This window comes from Neopsephotus bourkii, unplaced genomic scaffold (assembly GCF_033783945.1).
Source record: "Neopsephotus bourkii isolate Nb327-2 ecotype Australia unplaced genomic scaffold, CSIRO-AGI_Nbou_v1 NB_463, whole genome shotgun sequence".
NCBI classification, from domain to species: Eukaryota; Metazoa; Chordata; class Aves; order Psittaciformes; family Psittacidae; genus Neopsephotus; species Neopsephotus bourkii.
Genome location: NW_026900965.1, coordinates 2392031 through 2412949, shown reverse-complemented (window position 1 = coordinate 2412949; position 20919 = coordinate 2392031). Strand labels below are relative to the sequence as shown.

Here is a 20919-nt window from a genome sequence, read left to right as displayed (position 1 = left end):
TTCCACTGCCTTAGCTTGCAAGGAGCTGAAGCCACCCCAAGGCAGCCCCGGCCCCCTGGGGTCACATCCTCAGGGCTCTGGCGCTGGGGGGCAGCAGGTCCCAGCCCCTGGTTCAGATGAAGCACCCCAGGGCTGCATCAGCCTGCCGCTGGGTGCAATGTGATGAGCAGCAGAGACCTGAGCCGGGCCGATGTGACGCAGAGATGGCCGGCAGCACCCAGACTTTCCTTGTATCGGATGCTCCCTCTTTCCGACCCGCTCCCATGCAGGGAGCCTCGGGTGAAAGAAAATATAAAGAGGGCAGGTGAAGGACAAGGGGTTGGGTTACTGCTCCTCTCCAGCTGCCCTGCTCGCCATTAGGAACATGTTCCTGGGTGCTTTCCCCCCCTTGCACAGGCTTGGTTGGGGCTGGTGTCAGCCCTCTCCATCCCATCCCTGTCAGCCTCCATCTCTGGCCCCTCTGCTAGAGGGCTCTTCCAAGCTCACACCTCCTGTGGCAAGAGGGTCCTGCAGGGAAGGAGACCCCCAGCCCTATGGGATGCTCAGAGAGACACTGCAATGGGAAAAGGGAGGAAGAAACCGGCCCCTGGCTCCCGCTGTGCCCGACATGGATGCTCGGGGAGGACAGACAGGGTGTAATTTCTTTATTCTTATCTTTCCTTCATTCCTCTTTACCATTTGCCTCATCTCCATTTTAAATGACTCTGCACCCTGTTTCCCAGTGTTTCTTTCCTGGTTCTCCCCATGGCTGGAGCCGTCTGTGCCTTTATCCCCCCTGTCCCTGCTCTCCCCCCTCTCCCACCCCGCTCTTTGCTGCTGCTGAGCTCATTTCAGCTATTCCTTTGCTTGGAACAGCCCATCCACTCTGTTGTCCTCCACCAAACAAGCTGACAGGCTAATGAATGGCTTCAGATGGTAATTAGCAATGGAGTTGCTAATAACGAATTGCATTTCCATGTTAGGCACTGCAGAGGAAAAGCAAGACCCTGCCATCGGTGCCCCTTTGGGGGCTGCAGAAAGGCTTTGCTGTGATTTCACCTCCTCCGCCTCCATTTCCAAGGCTCCACTGAGCAGAGTTTGTGAAGCAGCAATTAGATGCAAGGGAGGAAGGTGCCCCACACCATGGAAAATGGGCCACGGGAGGCAGGAGCTGGGTCTGGGCCAGGAAAGAAGGGCTGGAGGTTTTATCCAGCACTGGGATCTATCCAGGTCGCCTGGAGCCCGGCTGCTCTCGGTGGCCACAACCCCATCCTCTGCAAATCCTGCAGGATTTCTCAGCTCCCTGACTTCACACACGCTCTGTCGATAGAGCTGACATCTTCCTTGGTTGTTTTCCCTGTATCTTTTGAAGGCAACAATTTCCCAGTATGCTTAATCCATCCCTGCCTGCCCAAGGAAGGAGCCAAGCGCCTGCTGCAGCAATGCCATAAAGAGCCATCGAGCGGAAAAGGGGAGAAGTGATGTTGTTTTGTCTGCTAGGAGCAAGGGATTCATAGTGGAAGCACAGCAACTAGGCATGCATCGGAGTGGGGGGGGACTTGGGGGATGCTCCAAGCTGGATTCTGGTGCTGGGGTGTCGTGCCTCAGTTTCCCCCTCTGTGTTAGCTGGGTCAGGAAGAGATGCTTGGGTTTTCCTCAAGCATCCCATCCCAGGTGGATGACACACCAGTGCTGTCCCCCATTGCCCACTGGACCCCCATGTAGGGCAGCAGTACCCCAGAAAGATGCTTTGGGGACCACAGGGACGGCATTACCCTGCCCTGCCACAGCCCTCACTGCACTGCCATGGATAGATTGGTTTATTTATGTATTTTTCAAGCCCTGCTCAGACTGAAAACAATCCAGAGGCTGGTAAGATTTGACTGCAAGGCAATACTCAGCCTGTCTTTCCACCGTGCAATGATCCCCGGGGCCATGGGGCACGCAGGGGACAGGCAGGTGACAGGGGCAGGCAGAGGGGAGCTGGGGCAGGGACAGCGCCTCTGCCCGGGGAAGGGATTGGGAGCAGAAAGGGGAGATCTCCTGGCCTGTGATGGGTATCTCTGGGATGTACCCAGTCAATGCGATGCTGACTCCACGCTGGGGACATGGAGGTGAGAAGGGATAGGGGAAGGAGGAGGGAGAGAAATGCCATCCACCAGGATTTCTCCCAACAGCTTCTCTAATGGCTAATAAGGGTTGAGCTCAGGCTCCAAAGTACTTCCCGAAGTACCTGCTGCATCCCAGTGCCACCCCTGGGCACAGCGTGGCCGGGACTTCCCATCCCTCTGGGAATGCTGCCGGAGAGAGAGAGGGCAGGCAGACAGGCCAGCTGCCCGCAGTGTGCTGACACTTGCAGTTAGTTAGCGGCCAGCCCGTCCTTGAGAGGAGGAAGCGTGGAGAGAAGGGACCAGGTTCTCTTTAAGGGGGCAGGACTCCGGGAGCATCATGAAAGCAAAGACTGAGCTTCTCTCTCTGCCCTTCCTCCCTCCCTGCCTGCTGCTTCCCTGCCTGCATGCTCCCGGGGAGGGACTGGGCTCCCCTGCGCCTTCCCGGGCTCTCGGTGCAGGGCAGGGATGAAGGCAGGAGCTGGGTGCTGGGATGGGAGGCTGAGCGAGGGGAGGAGGAGGAGGCAGAGGAGGGGAGGGCGAGGGGGAGGATCTGCTAATTACACAGAACAGCTCTGGGGGCTCTGCTGAAGTCCAGAATGAAGCAAAGAGCAGCAGAAGCAAGTGCTGCAGTGGGAGCGGAGCAGCATCACCGAGAGCTCGGGCTGGCTGGGAGCAAACGGGGGCACCCAGGGAACCCTGCAGCCCCGTATCCCCAGGGAACAGCCTCTGGCACAGCCACCGGCTCCTCCGCAGCCAGCCCCGGGCCAGGAGAGGGGAAGGGGCTGGTGGTCCAGGGGGTGCAGGGTTAAACTCGGCCCTGCTGCAGGCTGGGCTGGAGGGCAGCGGAGCCCTGCTATGGTCCCGGGGGGCTAGGAGCCTGAGCGGATGCACCGGGAAGGGGTGACGGATGGCTGCTGAAGGAGGGAGAGCCAAGCCCGGCACCCAGTCCAGGATGGAGAACTTCCGAAAGGTGAGGACGTCGGAGGAGGAGAGCCCATTGCCCTTCCCCGATCTGCCGCCGGACGTGGTGGAGATGAAAGTGAAGGAAGGCAGCAAGATCAGGAACCTGATGAACTTCGCCATGGCCCAGATGGAGCTGAAGGGCAGGCGGCAGATCGTCTTCAGCGGCTGCGGCAGGGCTGTCACCAAGACCATCACCTGCGTGGAGATCATGAAGCGGAAGCTGGGAGGGCTGCACCAGGTCACCAAGGTGCGCTACAAAACCCTGCTGGAAGTCTGGGAGAGCCAGGACCCGCTGCCCGGCGGCGGGGCGCAGAACCTGACCGTCCACAAGAACGTCCCCTCCATCAGCATCCTGCTCTCCCGGGACCCCCTGGATCCCAACCAGACCGGCTACCAGCCCCCGGAGCCCCAGCACGGGCTGGAGCCTCAGCTCGGCCAGGCGGGAGAAGACACGTCCGGCTCCTCCAGCAAGGGGCTGAAGCGGCCCCTGCCACCTCCCTGTGAGGAGCTGCTCCCCAAGAAGCTGCAGGTACAGGTACCCGATGGCCCGAGGGGCTCGGGGGGCACCGAGCACCCTGCAGACCATCACCACTGAGCACCGCCTCCCGCCCCGACCAGCCCCACGCCGGGCATTGGGTGCGCTAGAGGAGTTTTAGCTGCTTTGTGGTGGACAAAGGCAGCGTGAAGCCTTGCTTTGGGGTCATCAGCGTGCTGCAGGCTCCCCCCAAGCTGTCCCCACATGTGGGGTGAAGGTAAAGGGTTAAACGCACCCGTTTTCGGTTGGGTGTATTGGTGACCCCATAGAGATAATGCCACCCACCTCCAGCCACGTTCCTGCAGTGACTCCCATGGGTGCCCGGGCCGGGGAAGGCGGCTGCACATCTTTGCTCCCGTTGCTATGTCTCAGCCATCAGGAAGATGCTTTGCCCCCAGGCTCGCTGGAGTAACACCTTCATCATCAAAACTGCTGCAATTACACCCGCTGAGGAGCTGTCAGGGTTATTGATGCCGCGCTCAGCACCCTGCGGTGCCGCGATTCATCCTGAATGAAGCGCACAGACGAGGAGACGGGACAGCACAGGATAACAAACCAGCCCTCCTCCTCCTGCCTCTTCTTCCCACATCGGATGTTCAGGTCTTTGCTCTCCTGAAGGTGTCCGTAGGGTCTGGAGCTGGGGTGAAGAACCCATGGGGAGCTGCGGGCAATGGGAGCGTGCAGTGGGTGCTTGTTGTGGCTGGATGCAGTGGCCAGGACCGGGAGGTGTTGGGGCTGTGGGAAACTCTTTTGGAGCAACGCTCCTGCTGCTTCCAGGGGTAAAGGGAGGTGTGTGGAAAATAAAAGCTCTTTGGAAATAGATGGAATATGTCTATGGGAAAACATAGGGGATCACCTTGGCTGCTGGCCACGGCACGGATGAGCACAGCGAGGGCTGCTGCCCATCCAGGACAAGAGGATCCCAGCTGAGCCATGGTGGAATGGGATCGGGGCCTCCTGTGTGCTCCGGGAGCAGCCTGGTGCTGCGGGTATGGCAGGGATGGGATAGGGGTGAATTACATTGGCATTACGAGCACATCCTTCCGAAACGCCAGCCGGGAGCGGTGCTGCTGAGCATCCCCTTTTGTCCAGGGCTGGGAACGGGTTTGAAAGGAGATGAGGGGAGCGAGGAGGAGGAGGGAAGCGGGGGTCTGTTTTGTTTGGCAATGACCTTGTTATCTCCCTCCGCAGGCTCCCGCTTATCTCCCCTGCTGCAGAGCGATTCCCTTCACCTCTCTGCCGCTGGGCTGCTGAATGTTAATTTCTATTGTAATTCCTTATAATGGGTTTCGGTGGGGTCAGGGCTGCTTTGGGCTCCGAGCTCCTCTTCCTTGGCGCAGACACCGTTCAGGTTCAACGCTCTGCCCCGCACGCGAGCTGCAGCACCCGGGCACAGGCTCCTACCCCGAGTGCACTGAACAACCGGGATAATGAATAACACCTTCTGGAAAGGGAGCCTAAAGCCTGCGGGAGCCCCTCACCTCCCCAGCCCTGCCCCGCTGCGGCTCGCACTGCTCCCAGTCAGCACTCACTCACCCGTTTACCTCCGTTGTTAACGTGCGAACTGGGTTCAGATCGGTTTTACAGCCTCGGAGGGGGTCCTGCCCTCTCCGTTCGCTGCCTGCGGACCCAGGGGTTTCCCGCATGAGCGGTTACCAGGGCCCGTAACCCGAAAGGAGCAGCATTCAAACAGCGCGGTGCCAGCTGGCGCCACGGCTCCCGAGGGGACATGGCGAGGATCCGCGCCGCAGAGCCAGGCTCATGAACCGCCTCCGGGGCGATGTGGAGCCCAGCAGGGACGGCAACACGGGGCAATAGAGACTGAAGGCAGTCAGGGGCTAGGTTTGGGGACAACGAGGTGACAGGAGAACCATTGAGGAACGGATGGGGCCACACAGAGCCGCGCTGCGCCTCATCTTCCCCTCACAGCGAGCCGATCCCCCATGTGAGGGCTGGCAGCACAGCGATCACGGCACCCCTCGCTGCCTTGTGTCCACCACCGTCACGGGCCGGGTGAACGGGACCGGTATTACCACATAAACAGCCCCGAGCACCTTCCGAGTGCGAAACGGGCGCTGAGCCCCAGCGCTCCCTTCCCGCCCCGTCCCCACACACCACAAAATGGCGGCAGGCCCCGCCCTCAGCCCCGCCCCTGCGGCTTCCCGCCGTCACGCGTGCGGCGCGGCGTGTCCCCGCCGAGCCACCATAGCCCCCGCCTCCGTCCTGCCCGCCCGCCCGCGGTCCGGTGCCCGGTGCAGGAGCGAGCGGCGCCCGGTGCTGCCTCCCCGCCGCCATGCAGGCTGCCGCCGCGCTCCTCCGCCGCTGCGCCGTCTCCGGCCTCCGCGCTGCCGTCCGCAGGCCCGTCGGCCCCGCAGGTGAGCGGCCGCCCGCTTGCTTCACACCTTCCCCCCTCAGCACCCCGCCCGCCCAGCGGCCCCGGCCCCGCACCCCGCCGCGGTTCCCCTCTCGGTCCCCGGGTGGCGCCGTGTCCTTGCGGTGACCCGCCGCTGTCACCCGAGGACAGGCCGCGCCTGCGGCCTAGTGCGCGCCGCCCCGCCGGGCCCGGCGCTGCCCCGCTGCCGCCGGCCCTGGTAACCACCCCCCGTCGGTACCGGCCTCACCGCCACGGGGCGGGCGCCGGGCCTCGGCCCGGGAGCTGTAGCGAGGGCGGCGGCGGCGCTTTACCGGGCCTCTCCTGAAGGTGACATTGACGGAGGTCGGCGGTGACCTCCGCATCCGGGGCCGGCACCGAGCTCCTCACAGCCCCGGGGACCGGCGCTGGGCCGGGCCTGCCGCGGCTTCCTCCCGCTGCCCTCATCAACACCCCGATTAATCGGAAGGGGAGGAAGAGAAGCAGCGCGGCCTCGGTGCGGATGGGGAAAGCGGAGCTGAACACCCGGGCTGCGGGGAGACGGTGCCCGTGCCCCGTAATTAACAGTCGATTAACGGGCACGGATCGCGGTTAAAGCGCTCGGGGGTGTGGGAGTTAAGCACTTACCGCAGGGACCATATTGCTGCCTGCCGTTAAAGTGCAAAGGGATAAGAGGCGGTTGTGGTGTTTCTTTGACACGTCTTTAAACCCCTGTTTTAATTCAAATCCCATTAAATCCCCGTGCCGGAGCCCCTCTGTGCTCCTGCAGGACCCCGGCTGCTTGTGCCCTCCCTTCTCTGCACCTTTGCTAACAAGGAGCAGGGCCTGAGCTCTTCTTTCCCAAGGTCTTGTATTACAAAGGCCTCACTTGACACTGCTGCCTTTTCCCAGGGAATTCATGTAAACGAATGCTCCTCTGGGTGAGTGCTTTAATTCCGTGCTCATTGCCAGGGAAAGCGGCCGAATTCTGCTCCGGGGGGAAGCTTTCAACTGTGGTTTCAGGTGGTTTCAGGTGCTCTCGAAGCCGGTGGGGTTCTCTTGCAAGCACACCTCTAGACACACAGCATGCCCTTGGCTTCCTCCCCGAGGTGGGAATCTCAGTGTGGATGGGTTGGCATGGTGTGACTTCCACCTGTGTGCGACCGTGACCTTGAGGGACCCCAGGGAAGTGCCAGGCTCCAGCTGGCTCCTGCCTCAGCATTGCCAGGGTGAACTGCAGGGTCCTGCCTCCTGGATGTGGATGTGAGTGTTAGCATGGGAGATAAACCAGGGAAAGGTTGGAAAACACATCCTGGCAATCCATGATCCATGTTCTTGTAGCCTGTTGCGTGTTCCTTCAGCATCCTTTTGGCCTAACCAAGTTGTTCCTTGGTTTAAGACTAAAGGGAATGGTTTTGTTGAACTCCGTGGAAGGAGACTTTAGGGTTTGGACTTCAAGATGGCATTTGAGAACGTGACTCCGGGCTCTTCTCAAACTAGATGGGCTGTTTCCTTGCAGGATTGTTTTTGTGATTTAGGAAAGAAAGTGTTTCCCCCTCAAACAGCACCTGAGCATGTACATAGTATCATAGAATAGTTAAGGTTGGAAAGAACCTTAAGATCATCCAGTTCCAACCCCCTGCCATGGGCAGGGACACCTCACACTAAACCATCTCACCCAAGGCTTCATTGAACCTGGCCTTGAACACTGCCAGGGATGGAACATTCACAACCTCCCTGGGCAACCCATTCCAGTGCCTCACCACCCTAACAGGAAAGAATTTCCTCCTTATATCCAATCTAAACTTCCCCTGTTTAAGTTTTAACCCATTACCGCTTGTCCTGTCACTACAGTCCCTAATGAAGAGTCCATCCCCAGCATCCCTATAGCTCCCCTTCAGATACTGGAAGGCTGCTCTGAGGTCTCCACGCAGCCTTCTCTGTTGCTCTGAGCTCCACTGGGCATGTGCTTTACTGGAGACAGCAGGGTCAAGGAGCTGCTTTGGAGCTGGGCAGAGATGGGGAATCGCCTTCTAGAGCACAAAAAGTGCATTATAATTCTGGCTTGGCCTGAATTTGCCTTTCCCTTACTTAGTGATGGAGATAAACCAGCTGCAGGGTGGTTTATCTTCCCATTTCCCTGGCTTAGGAAGCACTGCACAAACCAGAACCATGGCTCACACACTGAACCGCATGGAAATCTGGGTTGTGCACTGGCTGGGCCATCACTTCAGGAGACTGAAGATGCTCCTTGAGGCTCCTTCCATTGTACTTTACCTAGAACCAGGCTGCTGGTTCGCAGTGTGCCTGTTTCCTGCACTCCTCAAAGCAGAATAGTGCATCTGGGAAGGCTCAGTTTGGGGGCTCCTTGCTATGGGTCCAGCTTTGTAGCTGGGCAGCATGAGGGGTTCAGGCAGGGATGGGAAAGGAGGAGTGCCCACACAGCTCTGCCTTCCTCTGAAGCAGAGCTCCACGCTGGCAAGGTCATACCTAGTGTGTGACCTCTCTGCAAACAGTGGTGGGGTGGAATTACCAGGAGGGAAGGAAGCGTCTCCAGGCAGGAGCTTGCAGGGCATGGCTGTGCTGCAGGTGGAGCTGCCAATGCCCCGCGTTCAGTTCCAACCTCTGTGGGTTAAAAAAAGGCAAAACTCCCCCCCCCAAAAGGGGGTATTTTGGTAAAGAGCGGTGTTGAGGGAGGAAACGAGTTCAGAATAGTACCAGTGGCATTTGTCCATTGGAGTATGATCCCCTTCTGTGCTTTGTGAATGATCAAATACAAATGCAGTTACAGCCATGGGAGTTTTATCTTGCACAGGCACGGACAGCAGTGACATTTGTCCTCCCTCAACCCCTCAGTATGCTGTTGGAAGGAATAACTCTGCTCCCTTTGCTTGAGAGCTGTTACATTTGGGCTCATGTCATTTTGTGCTAAAACCTCTTTAAAACAAGCCCTCATCGTGCTGGAATCAAAAGCTGCAGAGGTTCGTTGCTATTGAGTCATCCCTCCAAACCAGCCTGGTTGGGAAACCCATCAGTTGGTTGGGAAGTCTGCTTTTCTTGGATTACAATTGTGGAGCGGTTTCAGGAGCAGGAGGAATAAGGCAGTGTGTTGTCTGAAGTGGGTAGCAGTGTAACTAATAGGGTGTAGGGGTTTAGTTCTGAAGGAATACCACTGCCAAGCTCACCATGGACGTGTCCTGATGCTTTGAGAAGGGTCAAAGCGGGGAGCAGAACAGTTTTGCTGATGGAATGCCCATGTGGGATGTTTCTTTGGCTTCCTTGGTTCTGGGAAGAGGGGAGATTCCTGTGTCCTGCAGAAACAGGGCTCGCAGGAAACGTCTCTGAAGCACTGGTTGTACTGAAGGGTTTTTCTGTGGTGTTTCCCCTCATTAAGTAATCCTGCTCTAACCAAAGGCTTTGGGAGCCTGATGTAGATCAGAAAACGCACACTTTGCCACCAGTCAAACCAACAATATTGAATAAGCTGTCTCCATCCAGTGCATATCCCAGCTGAGGACTGATCCACACTGACTGTAGTGAGTGAAACACCTCTTTCTATGGCTTTTGATGTCCTGGTCAAGGCTAAAGTGCAGTTCCTTCCTGTTTGCTCCACGTCTCTTCCTCTCTGTCTGCCTCCAGCTGTGCTGCACGCCCGCTGCTACTCCCATGGGTCACAAGAGTCAGATGAAGAGTTCGATGCTCGCTGGGTGACCTATTTCAACAAGCCAGATATCGATGCCTGGGAGCTCAGGAAAGGTGAGTTGAGTGGAAAGGGGAGAGTAACCACGGAGTAAATACAACAGTTCAGTGAGCAGGAATAACAAATGGATTTGTCTTTGCTGTTGGGGAGCAGGAAGAGGGAAAACTGGGGTTAGATGCAGGAGAGCAATCCTGTACGTACCCTGCTGGGGCTGCTCTGTGCTTGTGCTGTTTGCTCTGAGCCTGTTGTATCGGGCAGTGGCACCTTACCTGCTCACACGAGCAGGTTGCAAGGATGCAGAGTGAGGGCTATGACATGGTGGGAGTCAGGCTTTGTAAGCTTTAGTGCCCCAGAACTCACATTTCAGCACCTGGGTGGGAGGAAGAGAAACATTTGCTCTGAGGAAAGTGCATCTGAGCTCAGCTGTTGCCTAGAGCATAACCACACACGTTTGAGTTTGGCCTTTGAGCTAATGGCTTGGCCGTAACTCATGCAGACTGGTGTCTCCATTGGTGTTTGCCAGCTCCTATTAAACTACCCCAATTAGGGCTTAAAAACGTGTTTGCATAACAGCCAGAGGGATCATTGCAGCATCACCTGCGTGAGGTATGGGCTGTCATCCCTTGGAGGGGAAGAGCCAGCAGCTTGAGTTCTAGTTTTCATTACACCTGTAGGAATGGAGTCATTTGGCATTCCTTAATGATTCCATAAGTGCTGTGGTGCAGGCAGAGACTCCTGTGGGGAGCATGGATGAAACTGGCTCACTGGGATTTCATGAAGTCAACTTAAAATCTACAGCAGTAGAGTAGGGAGAGGAGCAAAAGAAAACCTTGGGCTGTTTGTGTGTCCCTTGAACAGCAGTGAAAAGTCTTTATCAGTTCCTAGTGGGGGTGAGACTTGGAGCTGATGCCAAGGCCCTCTTGGTGTTTCACAGGCATCAACACGCTTGTGGGGTATGACCTGGTTCCGGAACCAAAGATCATCGACGCAGCTCTGAGGGCATGCAGACGGTTAAACGACTTTGCCACCGCTGTCCGCATCTTGGAAGTGGTAAAGGTGAGTGGAACAGCAGCTCCAGGCTCACTGCTGTGCCCTCCGTGCCCAGAGCACTGCGTTTGCCTGGGTTCGCTCTTAGTGGTGCCAAGGAAAGGCATTAGTTCCCATTGGCAGAGTCCATAGCTTCCATGGGAGCGTGTGCGTGATGCCTTGGATAAGTTTTGAGAGCACTCAGCAGCATAGCTTCAGGTAGGATGTTCTTAGGTTGGTATTTTCCTTTCCTGCTGCTGCCTCTGGTGGGAAAGGCGAAGGATTTTTCTTCCTTTTAGTTTTAAAACAAGCATTAGCAGGAATCCCTCAGGCAGAGGCAGTTTACCAGCTTCCTAAAGGGCTGAACACTGAGCTGCACAGCCTTCAAACCCAGCAGAAACCAGCACCCTGAAACCTGAGTCCAGCCTTCACTTAGCAGGGAGTTAAAGTGGGTGAGCATGGAGGCAGGAGTCCTGTTTCAGTCCTGGAAGCCAGCAGCTCTGCTCTTCCAGCTGCCTTTTTGTCCCAAGGACTTACATAGCCCTGCTGCAGGCTGTGCTGCACAGTCATTTGCCTCTGTGTTTGCTGTTGCTGCTCTCTGCATTCTGTAGAACTGAAACTCTCTTGGTGTTTTTAGAGGCTGATGGAAGACTCTTCCTGTGTTTTCCTTATCTCTTTTGGGTTTTTTGTCCCCTTCATCCCCTACCATCTAAGGGACAACTCAGTTGATCAGAACTTGGGGACAGTAACATGCTCTTACTCAAGGGGTGCTGGTTTTTCCCTGATTTCCAAGCAAGTTGCATTGTTTTTCCTAGGCAGAGCTGGGCTGTGATCTCCTGCCCTTATGGGTCAACCCATGTGGATTGCAGAACCTGACCGCTGTACAGCAGCTTGCTGTGGAAATAACACCATCCCTTTTCCTTTAGGACAAGGCAGGACCTCACAAGGAAATCTATCCTTACGTTATCCAGGAGCTTAGACCAACTTTGAGTGAATTGGGAATCTCTACTCCAGAGGAACTGGGCCTGGACAAAGCATAAATGTTATTGGTAAGGGATGCTGCTGCTTCTGCACGTCTTGGTGTGGGAAAGGGGTCCCCCAAAAGTTACCTGGCAAGGACACAGACCCCTTCCTTGCCTTCACAGGGCTGTGAAATGCAAGTCTGTAGTGTGAGTCTCCAAATATCTCTGTATGTACATGTCTCCTGGAAAAGATGCTAACACTTGGCTTGGCTTGGGAAGGGGTGGGATGGTTGCCACCATCCCCAGCAGTGTCTAGGTAGTTGCTAAGGCAATGGGTATTGCAGCATGTTGACTGCTCAGCAGCTTGACCCCAGAAGTGTGATTTAGTAAATGGCAGGCTGGTTTCCATTGGGAATGCACAAACGTGCACATTCTTGTCACAATCTTGCCCGTTTAGAAAACTGGGAGACCCTGGTTATAGCTTATGCTGGAAAATGAGCCTCAGTGATGGTGGTCACCCAATATGTGAAGGGTGGAGAGGGACTCTTCATCAGGGACTGCAGTGATAGGACAAGGGGTGATGGTTCACACTGAAACGGGGGAGACTGACCTGAGCTCTTAGGCAGAAGCTCTTCCCTGTGAGGGTGCTGAGGCGCTGGCACAGGGTGCCCAGAGAAGCTGTGGCTGCCCCATCCCTGGCAGTGCTCAAGGCCAGGTTGGACACAGGGGCTTGGAGCAAGCTGCTCCAGTGGAAGGGGTCCCTGCCTGTGGCAGGGGTTGGAACTGGGTGAGCTTTAAGGTCTCTTCCAACCCAAACCATTGTGTGATTCTATCAGTTTCTTCACGTTACACTTAAAATAGCATCTTCTCTGTAATTAAACACTACTTTGGAGGGCTCCTTGCTTACAGAATAAGCAGATCAGCTGGAGCATGGCCAGAGCTTCACTGAATATCCTTTATTTCAGTAGTGGTGCTTGATGGAACAGCCTCGAGTCCTGGGAAACCACTTATTTTACTGTCTTTTTAGAGATTCTGAGCACCTGCTAAACTTGAGAACAGCCATAGAAGACATTGGGCTCCCCAGCCCCTTAGATGAGCTCACATGAGCCCCCTGTGACACATGGTGGAGGTCCTGGGCTGCTGCTTTGATGCCTTTTTGTGTTCTTTTCCATTGCAGGTGCATTACCCCAGCGTTTCACTGGTGCCACCTGATTGTACCCAGCCGCCTGCAGGCACAAGTGTTAAAATCCTCTTAACTTCAGATAACTTCCTTTATTGAGTCACAATGGACGTGAGGCGGAGTTGGACCTAATAAAGGAAAACCTGGTTTGACTGACGCGGTGGCAGTGGCTCCTGTGGTTGTTTGGGGGGGGGGTTATGGGGGAAAGGAGGAAATAAAGGGCAAAACACCCTCCCAGGGGTGAGTAAATCCGTGTTTGCTTGCGGTGCCCATGGGGAGGGGAAGGGCACAGGGACCCTGCTGCACCCACAGCTTTAGGGAGGAGGAGGAGAACAAGGGCTCCCAGACCCCCCTGCCCTGGGGGAAGCCGTGTCCCTGTGGAAGCCCTTGGCACCATGGGAGACTCCTGTTTGCACCCCTGAGCCCTGTGCAGGGCTGGGAATCGCTCCCACGGTGGATATTGCTGTGCAGAGCCCGTTTCCCACCGCGGTCCTGGTGCAGGCGGGGGGGTTTGGGGCAAAAAAAGGGGGAAAAGGGAATTTCGTGGGGTTTTTCCATCAGGAAAACGGGAGCCCCTGCAGGGAAACGTTCCGCATCCCCATGACGGCCCTCTGCGCATGCGCGGCAGGCCGAGGGGCGCACCGCCTCCTCTCCTCCCATTGGCTGGGTCTCACCGCTGCCCCGCTCTGCCATTGGCGGGCGGGGGGAAAGGGGCGGGGCGACGGGAGGCTATGGCGACAGATGGCGGAGGAGCCGGTCCCGGTGCGGGCAGACCCGGCGGGCGGCGGGGCCCGGGGGTACGTGAGGGGCCGGGGGGCTGTGGGGTGTGCATGGGGGGTGTGGGGCTGGGGTATAGGGAGCGGTACCGGGTATGGGCATAGGTGGTACAGGACTGGGGTATATGCAGAGGGGAGTATGGCGTGTGTTTATCATGGCTGTAAGGCTAGGGTACACGTATGGGGCAGTATAGGGTGTGTGCATAGATAGTGTAGGGCTGGAGTATGTGTGGGGGGCAGCATACGGTATGTGCATAGATAGTGTAGGGCTGGGGTATGTGTGTGGGGCAGCATAGGGTGTGTGTGTGGGGCAGCATAGCATATGTGCATAGATACTGTAGGGCTATATGTGTGTGGGGCAGCATAGAGCATGTGAATATATACTATAGGGCTATATGTGTGTGGGGCAGTATAGAGCATGTGCATACATACTATAGGGCTGGGGTATGTGCATGGGGCAGCATAGGGTATGTGCATAGATACTATAGGGCTATATGTGTGTGGGGCAGCATAGGGCATGTGCATACATACTATAGGGCTATATGTGTGGGGGGCAGCATAGAGCATGTGCATACATACTATAGGGCTAGAATATATGTGTGGGGCAGCATAGTGTATGTGCATGGGTGGTATAGGGCTAGTATATGTGTGGGGGGCAGCAAAAGGTATGTGCGTAGACACTACAGGGCTAGGATATGTGTGTGGGGCAGCATAGGGCATATACAGGAGGGTACAGGGCATGTACAGGAGGGTATAGGGCTGGGATATGTGTGTGAGGCAGTAGAGGGTATGTGCATGGGTGATATGGGGCAGCACAGGGGAGCACAAGGTGCAGGCAGGGGGTTGCTGCCATCACGGTTAATCCCGCAGCTCTCTGTGCATGGGGTTATTCCCACTGGTAAGGCTCTGCCCTGCTAATTCCGGCTTCAGATCCCGCTAATCCCGGCTGTGCTCTCCCATCAGTGCCCCAAGCCCTCTGCCTTGTTGCTTCATTAAGTGCTCCCTCTAATTCCTGCACAGGGGGAAGCTTGGAAGGCTCAAACCCTGCAGAGAAATTAAACCCAGTGATCCCTGTATTTTAGTTGATGAACCTGCTCATTAAATCCCCTCCATCCCTTCTTCTCCGGGGTATTACTGGAGTGAGGCTTGCAATGGAACTGCTGGCCACTGCGTGTGCAATTTAGCATTGCTATTCCCAAAGAATCCCTTCCTCCCCTAATAGATCAGCTTATTCCTTTTCCTCCCTTCATCCCCATAGAGAGATGCTCCTAAACCCGTGTCTGTCCCTGTGTTGTAGCTGATGTGGGCTGAAAACCAGAGGCTGAGCAAGGCGGCCGATGCGGTGGAGAAGAAGGGACCGTACATCGTGAGCAAGCCCCCCTCCCTCCACGCCAAGCTCAGTAAGTGCTGCCCCGGAGGCTGTGCCAGGCCCTGCACCCCCCAAATCCCTGTGTGCCCCATGGTGGGCTCAGGCCGCCCCCCGGCCCTGTGTCAGCCCTGCCCTGTGTTGCAGAGCGGCAGCGGGAGCTGGCGAAGGCGGCGCTGCGGAGGCAGGGGCTGCTGGGGGCACCGGCACCAAACCCGAGACCAGCACCAAAGAGGTTTGAGCCTGTTCCTTTGGGACACCGGGAAACTTCCCATGGGCTCTGTTGTGGCCAGCGGGCACCCGATGCAATAACAGGGATTGCTCTTGCTCCTTCTTCTCCCTGCTCTGGGGGTGGTTGGGTGGTGAGGATCTCCCCATGAGGGTGGCCTAGAGCTCAGCTGGGGTTAGCTTAGGGTGGGAAGGGATCCCTGCCCTGGCTCCTCAATCCACGGGCTGGATTCCCACACCACAATGCCTGTCACGGGCTGGTTCTTTGCTTCCCCGCAGGTCAGTCAAGTTTAACAAGGGTTACACGGCGCTGAGCCAGGCGGCGGATGAGAACCTGCTCTCCCTCGATTCGGACAGGTGGGAGTGGGGGAATATCCCGGGATTTGGGGATTTGGCTCAGAACTGCACCCCCGAGATTCCCTTGTCTGCATCCTACACAAAGATGCTGCTTCCCGGCTGGCTCTGACTGTTTCCTTCTTCCCTTAGTGACGAGGAGCCAGGATCCAGATGTTCCTCAGGCTACTCCTCTGCTGAGGCAAGTGCAGGGCTCTGACTGCTGGCGCTCCCTCACTCCCAGCCACCTCGAGGCTCCATGCAGGGATGTGTGTTGGGGTGCTCCTCCCCATGCTAAGGCACTGCAGGAGGAGGCGATGCCCTTCTTGTCCGCAGCCCTTCCCTTTGCAAGCCCTAAACTTGAACTAAAGCAGGACCAACCTGTACCTCCTCCCTGTCTCCCCCAGCAGGTGAACCAGGACCTGAGCCGGCAGCTGCTGAAGGATGGGTACCACCTCGACGAGGTCCCTGATGATGAGGATCTGGATCTCATCCCCCCCAAACCCATCACCTCCTCTTCTTGCCCCTGTTGTTTCGGAGACAGCCTCTCCTGTGTGATCCAGTAGATGCTGCTCAGCAGGGGCTGTGCAAACCAGCACTTTCTTTGTTCATGGGATGGCTGTTGGTGTCCGTGTCCATGCTGGGACAGTGACACAACGACCAAATGATGCTGCGATGCCTCTCATGGTGAGCAGCAGCAACCAACCCACCCCAAAGGACTTTTCCTCATGCTCAGCAATAGCAGGGAGAGGTGGCACAGTGACATTCAGGTGGCCTGGATGGGACCAGGCACCTCCAAGGGGGTGTAAAAGTGGAAGGGACTGGGAGGTGCAATAGCAAATGCTCCCTGCTTTGCCTGACCTCCTCTTTTCCTCCTTTAATTGGCCTTGGTGAGGTTCAGGACCTGGCCCCAGACATGGGTTGTGCTGCCCTAATGATGGTGGGGTAGATGATCGCTGCTGGGTCCCTTCCTAACGCCTGGGCTGAGCTGAACCAAAGCTGGCAGCTCCAATGGAGGGACCCCAGTGGAGTGGATTGAGCTTTAGGTGTCTGCATTGCTACATCCACCTGCAGCCATTGTGCACGCTGGGACCTCCCTGTCTGCTTTCTGCCCCTTGAGGACCTGTTAAGTTCTGGGTTTGGAGCTGGTGGCATGTTCCAGTTGTCCCCAGAGCTGCTCTGATGGAGGCGAGGGGCAGCCTGGACCCCCCTTTGGGTGCAGGTTTGGGGGGGCTACAGGCTCTACTTGCTGTGAACCTTAAAAGCTGCCTTAAATCATGGTCCTGCTACTCCATAGAGGACAATCCGCTGCTTAGAAACCTTATTTAAGTAGTTCATGTCTAGAGTCCTGAACTGTTGCTTTTGGGGGTTTTGTATTCTATTCATTCAAGGGAGCACTCAATAAACTGCATCTTGTTACTCTGAGGCTGTGTTGGTGCTGTGGTGGGGGCTGAGCCCCACAGCCCTACTGGGGGGGCTCCCCCCATACCCAAGCACAGTGCCAGAGCGATGGCTTTTCCCTTGTCACCCTGGCAGCACATTCCCTGTGGAGCTGCCGATGGCACGGGGTACCAGGGCCACCCCAGCCTCCTGGTCCCCAAGCCCTGCAGTGCTCTCCCCATCCTTCCCCACACCACGCTGCCCTGCACCGAGGACAGAGTCACCTCTTTATTCACAGCACCAGAGGCTCTCCAGCTCTGTCACCCCCCCAAGCAGCCCCTTTCACAGCTGGAAAAGGGGTGACACGGCTCAGAGGCCTCCCTGCTATCATCCAGGCTTGGGAAGAGCCCACCGGGAGCAGCAGGAAGCCTCAGCATCACAGTGGCAGCAGCTCCTAGAAGCCAGGCAGGGATGCTCAAGAGCTGGGGTGCAGAGCTCCGGCCTCCCTGCTGCTGCTCAGCAAGGGACGAGGAGGGGAACAGACCCACCAGAGTCACTGTGGCATTGGCAGCACCCTGAGGGATTGATGCTTACAGGGACATGGTTTGTGAGGAGGGGAGATGCTCTTCCTCTGCCCTCTCTGCTCCACGCCATGTCCAAGGAGCTCATTCATGGAACTGCTCTTTCTCTACATCAGGTGGGGCTGGTTTGGGGGTTTAACAGGTTAAACTTCCAAGCGAGACGCCTTTGCCCAGGTCAGTTTCTATCTACTCCAATGGGGATGGGGCTGGCTCAGAGGAGGCAGCAGGCTCGGAAGAGCAGCATCCCATCGGGAGAGGAGAGCTGGAGCGAGACGCTCTCATTGGCGGAGATGAAGAGGACGGAGCCCCGGCACAGGGGGATCTCGGAGGCTGCGGCTGTGGAGGTGCCCACGGCCGCCCCTTGGACCACCAGCAGGATGCTGGCGGAGTCCACGGCGGAGACAAGGTACAGCTTGATGGAGGATGGGACCTGCAAGGGAAAGGGTCACCATGGCTTGAGGCTCCCCATTCCCACCCAAGGATTGAACACGGGGACACCCAAACCCTCCTCCCGATCCTCCCTCTGCCCAGAGCTGCTGGAGAAGGTGATGCAGCTCTAGGCAGGGGGAACCCAAGCAGCTCCAAACACCCCTCCATCCTCATTGGCACACTGGCTTCTTCACAGCACTGCTCACCTCTATCCTCATGATGGCAAAGTCTGGCACAGGCGGGTCATAGAGGCAGACATTGGGATCGAGCTGGCTCTGTGCCGCTGGGAAGACCTTGGAGCTGCTGGGTGCTGGTGTGTAGTTGAGCATCTCACACAGGGTGAGGACATCGATGAACTTGGGGGTGAGCCCGGCGCGCACCGTGTTGTCCGAGCACGCCATGCACTCCACGCAGTCTGTGGGGACAGAGCAGCACCCTCAGCCCACCTCCATGGCCTAACACGTTCAGGAGCCCATGGGCACCCTGGGGAGGGCGCTGGGGAAGGCCACCGCGGTGCTCACCTCCGTGCAGGTAGGCATGGGGCTCGTTGGCTCCCAGGAACATGGCCTCTCCCGGCTCCAGCCTCACCAGGTTGAGGAAGTAAATGGTGAAGCAGCCGATGTCCCCGGGGTACTGCGAGTGCAGCCGCAGCAGCAGGTCCCCGTTGCTCCCCGACGTGTCCTTCCCTTCCGCCACTGCAATGCACCAGGCACCACAGTGGGGATGGAGCTTTGGGGTGCCCCATCCCTTCCCCTTGAACACAGCCCCCCAAGCCCCATAGGAAGGGACCCACCTTCCTGTGAGATCCTCTTCACCAGCTTGTTGAGCTGGTCCACAAAGAGCTTCTTCTCGCTCTTCATGAGGCGGGTGAAGCAGACTCGCAGCGCGGCCGACACGCCACGGGGGTCATCGCTGCCGCTGCGCTCCAGCTGCTCGGCCGCCACCTCCCCGATGAGCGCCCGCAGCTCGGGGACGCCTCACAGGGTGACAGCACGCGTCATTCCTGAAGCCTGGCATCCCTATCCAACCCCACCAACATCCCCATCCCACCGGCATCCTCATTCCACTGGCATCCCTATCCCAACAGCATCCCCATCCCACCAGCATCCCCATCCAACCTCACCGGCATCCCTGCCCCACTGGCATCCCCATCCTGCCCCACCAGCATCCCTATCCCACTGGCATCCCCATCCCCATCCCCATCCCACCGGCATCCCCATCCCGCCCCACCAGCATCCCCATCCCACTGGCATCCCCATCCCACCAGCATCCCCATCCCACCCCACCAGCATCCCCATCCCACCAGCATCCCCATCCCACCCCACCAGCATCCCCATCTCACCCCACCAGCATCCCCATCCATCCCACCCCACTGGCATCCCCATCCCACCCCACCAGCACCCGCATCACCAGCATCCCCATCCCACTGGCATCCCCATCCTGCCCCACCGGCATCCCCATCCCACCAGCATCCCCATCCTACTGGCATCCCCATCCCACCCCACCAGCACCCATATCACCAGCATCCCCATCCTTACTCTGGAGGAAGGAGACGATCTCAGCCACCGGCCGGAAGCCGCACAAGCCCTCGAAGGGGGTGAGAGCGATGGCCATCTCTGGCTTGTGGTTGGCATCGGGGTAGTGCTCCGGGAACTGGGCATGCAGCTTGGCTGCCAGCTCCTGGAGAGGGGACAAAGAGGCTGGGTGAGCTCCACAGGGACCAGCAAGGGCCGCCAGCACAACCCATGGTCTCCCTACCTTGTTGGGGTGCGCCTGGATGGAGAGGGCGGTGTTGACGGACAGCACCTTGAAGAGGAAGGGGAGCTGGCCCTGGAAGGTGTCCTTCACCTTCGCCCCCAGGCACGCAGGGTTGTCAGTGATCCACTGCCCCAGCGTCCGCTGCGGGATGCGGTTATCCCGGATGATGGCATCGCCACGGGGGTGTGCGCCCATCCAGAGCTGCGGGACACACAGAGATGGATGGGCACAGGGATGATGGACCAGAGCCGGGCAGCCGGCGGGGATGACTTGGGCTTTTCTGGAGGCTGCTTGGCAATGGATGCGGCCAAAAGCTCCCTCGGGGGCTGAGTCACGCTGGGCTTCTCCTCTCCTCCTTCCCAGGCTATAGGGGATCCACATCCTTCCTGGGATATAGGGAATCCCCCTCCCACCCCAGCTATAGGAGACCCACGTCCCTCCTGAGCTATAGGGGATCCACATCCCTCCAGAGCTATAGGGGATCCACATCCTCCCAGGCTATAGGGGATCCATATGCCCCCTGGGCTATAGGGGATCCCCATTCCTCTGTGGCTATAGAGGATTCGCATCCCTCCCTGGCTACAGGGGATCCACATCCCTTCAAAGCTATAGGCAATCCACATCCCTCCTGGGCTATAGGGGATCTACATCCCTTCAAGGCTATAAGAGAATCCACATCCCTCCCTGGCTACAGGGGATCCACATCCCTCCCTGGCTACAGGGGATCCACATCCCTCCCTGGCTATAGGGATCCACATCCCTCCCCGAGCCGGCCGGCCCCGGGATAGTGAGGACCGCAGCCGGTTGCGATGCCCACACGGGTTGGAGAGACTCTTTCCTCCCCAGACCGGCCATGGGGCCGGGCACTCACCTCGGCGTAGGGCCGGTCGGGCTGGATCTGGACCAAGGGGTCGCTACTGGCCAGCAGCTTGGCCACCTCGCTGGCCAGCCCCAGCTTCCCCCAGGAGTAGTTCTGCACGGTGCAGGACAGCGGGAACACTGCGGGGGGGACGGACACAGAAACGACCCTCTTGATCCCCAGCACCCCCCCGGGGATCCAGGGGGACCGGGGGCTATTGATGGGGAGGGTACATCGGGGGTGCCCTGCCCGCCCCATGGTCCCGTCCCCACGTGTGCCCCCGGCCCCGCTCACCGCGGATCTCCGCCATGGCTGAGGCAGGCCGGGAGTCCCGGCGGCGGCTCCGGGGACGGGGACGGCTCCGGCTCCGCCTCCCCCCCCGGTCGCACTGGGAGGGGCTGGG

At 58.0% G+C, this 20919-nt stretch overlaps 4 protein-coding genes across 5 annotated transcripts; 3 read left to right on the top strand and 1 right to left on the bottom strand.

Moving 5' to 3' along the window:
• The first annotated feature begins 2555 nt into the window (after window positions 1-2555).
• On the top strand, window positions 2556-3780 carry RPP25 (ribonuclease P and MRP subunit p25). Its single transcript, XM_061349999.1, has one exon. The coding sequence runs from the start codon at window positions 2998-3000 to the stop codon at window positions 3646-3648; it is 651 nt and encodes a 216-aa protein (XP_061205983.1). The 5' UTR covers window positions 2556-2997; the 3' UTR covers window positions 3649-3780.
• A 1993-nt stretch (window positions 3781-5773) lies between these two features.
• LOC133210529 (cytochrome c oxidase subunit 5A, mitochondrial) lies at window positions 5774-12963 on the top strand. Its single transcript, XM_061349998.1, has 5 exons — window positions 5774-5963; window positions 9578-9694; window positions 10573-10694; window positions 11591-11713; window positions 12804-12963. Exons 1-4 carry the CDS (start codon window positions 5882-5884, stop codon window positions 11702-11704), a joined length of 435 nt encoding a protein of 144 aa, XP_061205982.1. The 5' UTR covers window positions 5774-5881; the 3' UTR covers window positions 11705-11713; window positions 12804-12963.
• Window positions 12964-13537: 574 nt separating this feature from the next.
• FAM219B (family with sequence similarity 219 member B) lies at window positions 13538-16931 on the top strand. Of its 2 annotated transcripts, XM_061349996.1 has the most exons (6): window positions 13538-13603; window positions 14880-14982; window positions 15096-15183; window positions 15456-15533; window positions 15663-15711; window positions 15917-16931. In XM_061349996.1, exons 1-6 carry the CDS (start codon window positions 13538-13540, stop codon window positions 16073-16075), a joined length of 543 nt encoding a protein of 180 aa, XP_061205980.1. In that variant the 3' UTR covers window positions 16076-16931. The 2 variants fall into 2 exon arrangements, with proteins under 2 accessions (XP_061205980.1, XP_061205981.1); XM_061349997.1 differs by lacking the exon at window positions 13538-13603 and having other exon boundaries at window positions 14833-14982; window positions 15920-16931.
• Window positions 16932-17157: 226 nt separating this feature from the next.
• Window positions 17158-20889, bottom strand: MPI (mannose phosphate isomerase). The gene is made up of 8 exons (XM_061349995.1): window positions 20811-20889; window positions 20529-20656; window positions 19658-19858; window positions 19438-19579; window positions 18693-18875; window positions 18421-18594; window positions 18106-18314; window positions 17158-17900 (listed from the first exon to the last, which is right to left on the bottom strand). The coding sequence occupies exons 1-8, from the start codon at window positions 20824-20826 to the stop codon at window positions 17682-17684; spliced, it is 1272 nt and encodes a 423-aa protein (XP_061205979.1). The 5' UTR covers window positions 20827-20889; the 3' UTR covers window positions 17158-17681.
• Window positions 20890-20919: the final 30 nt, after the last annotated feature.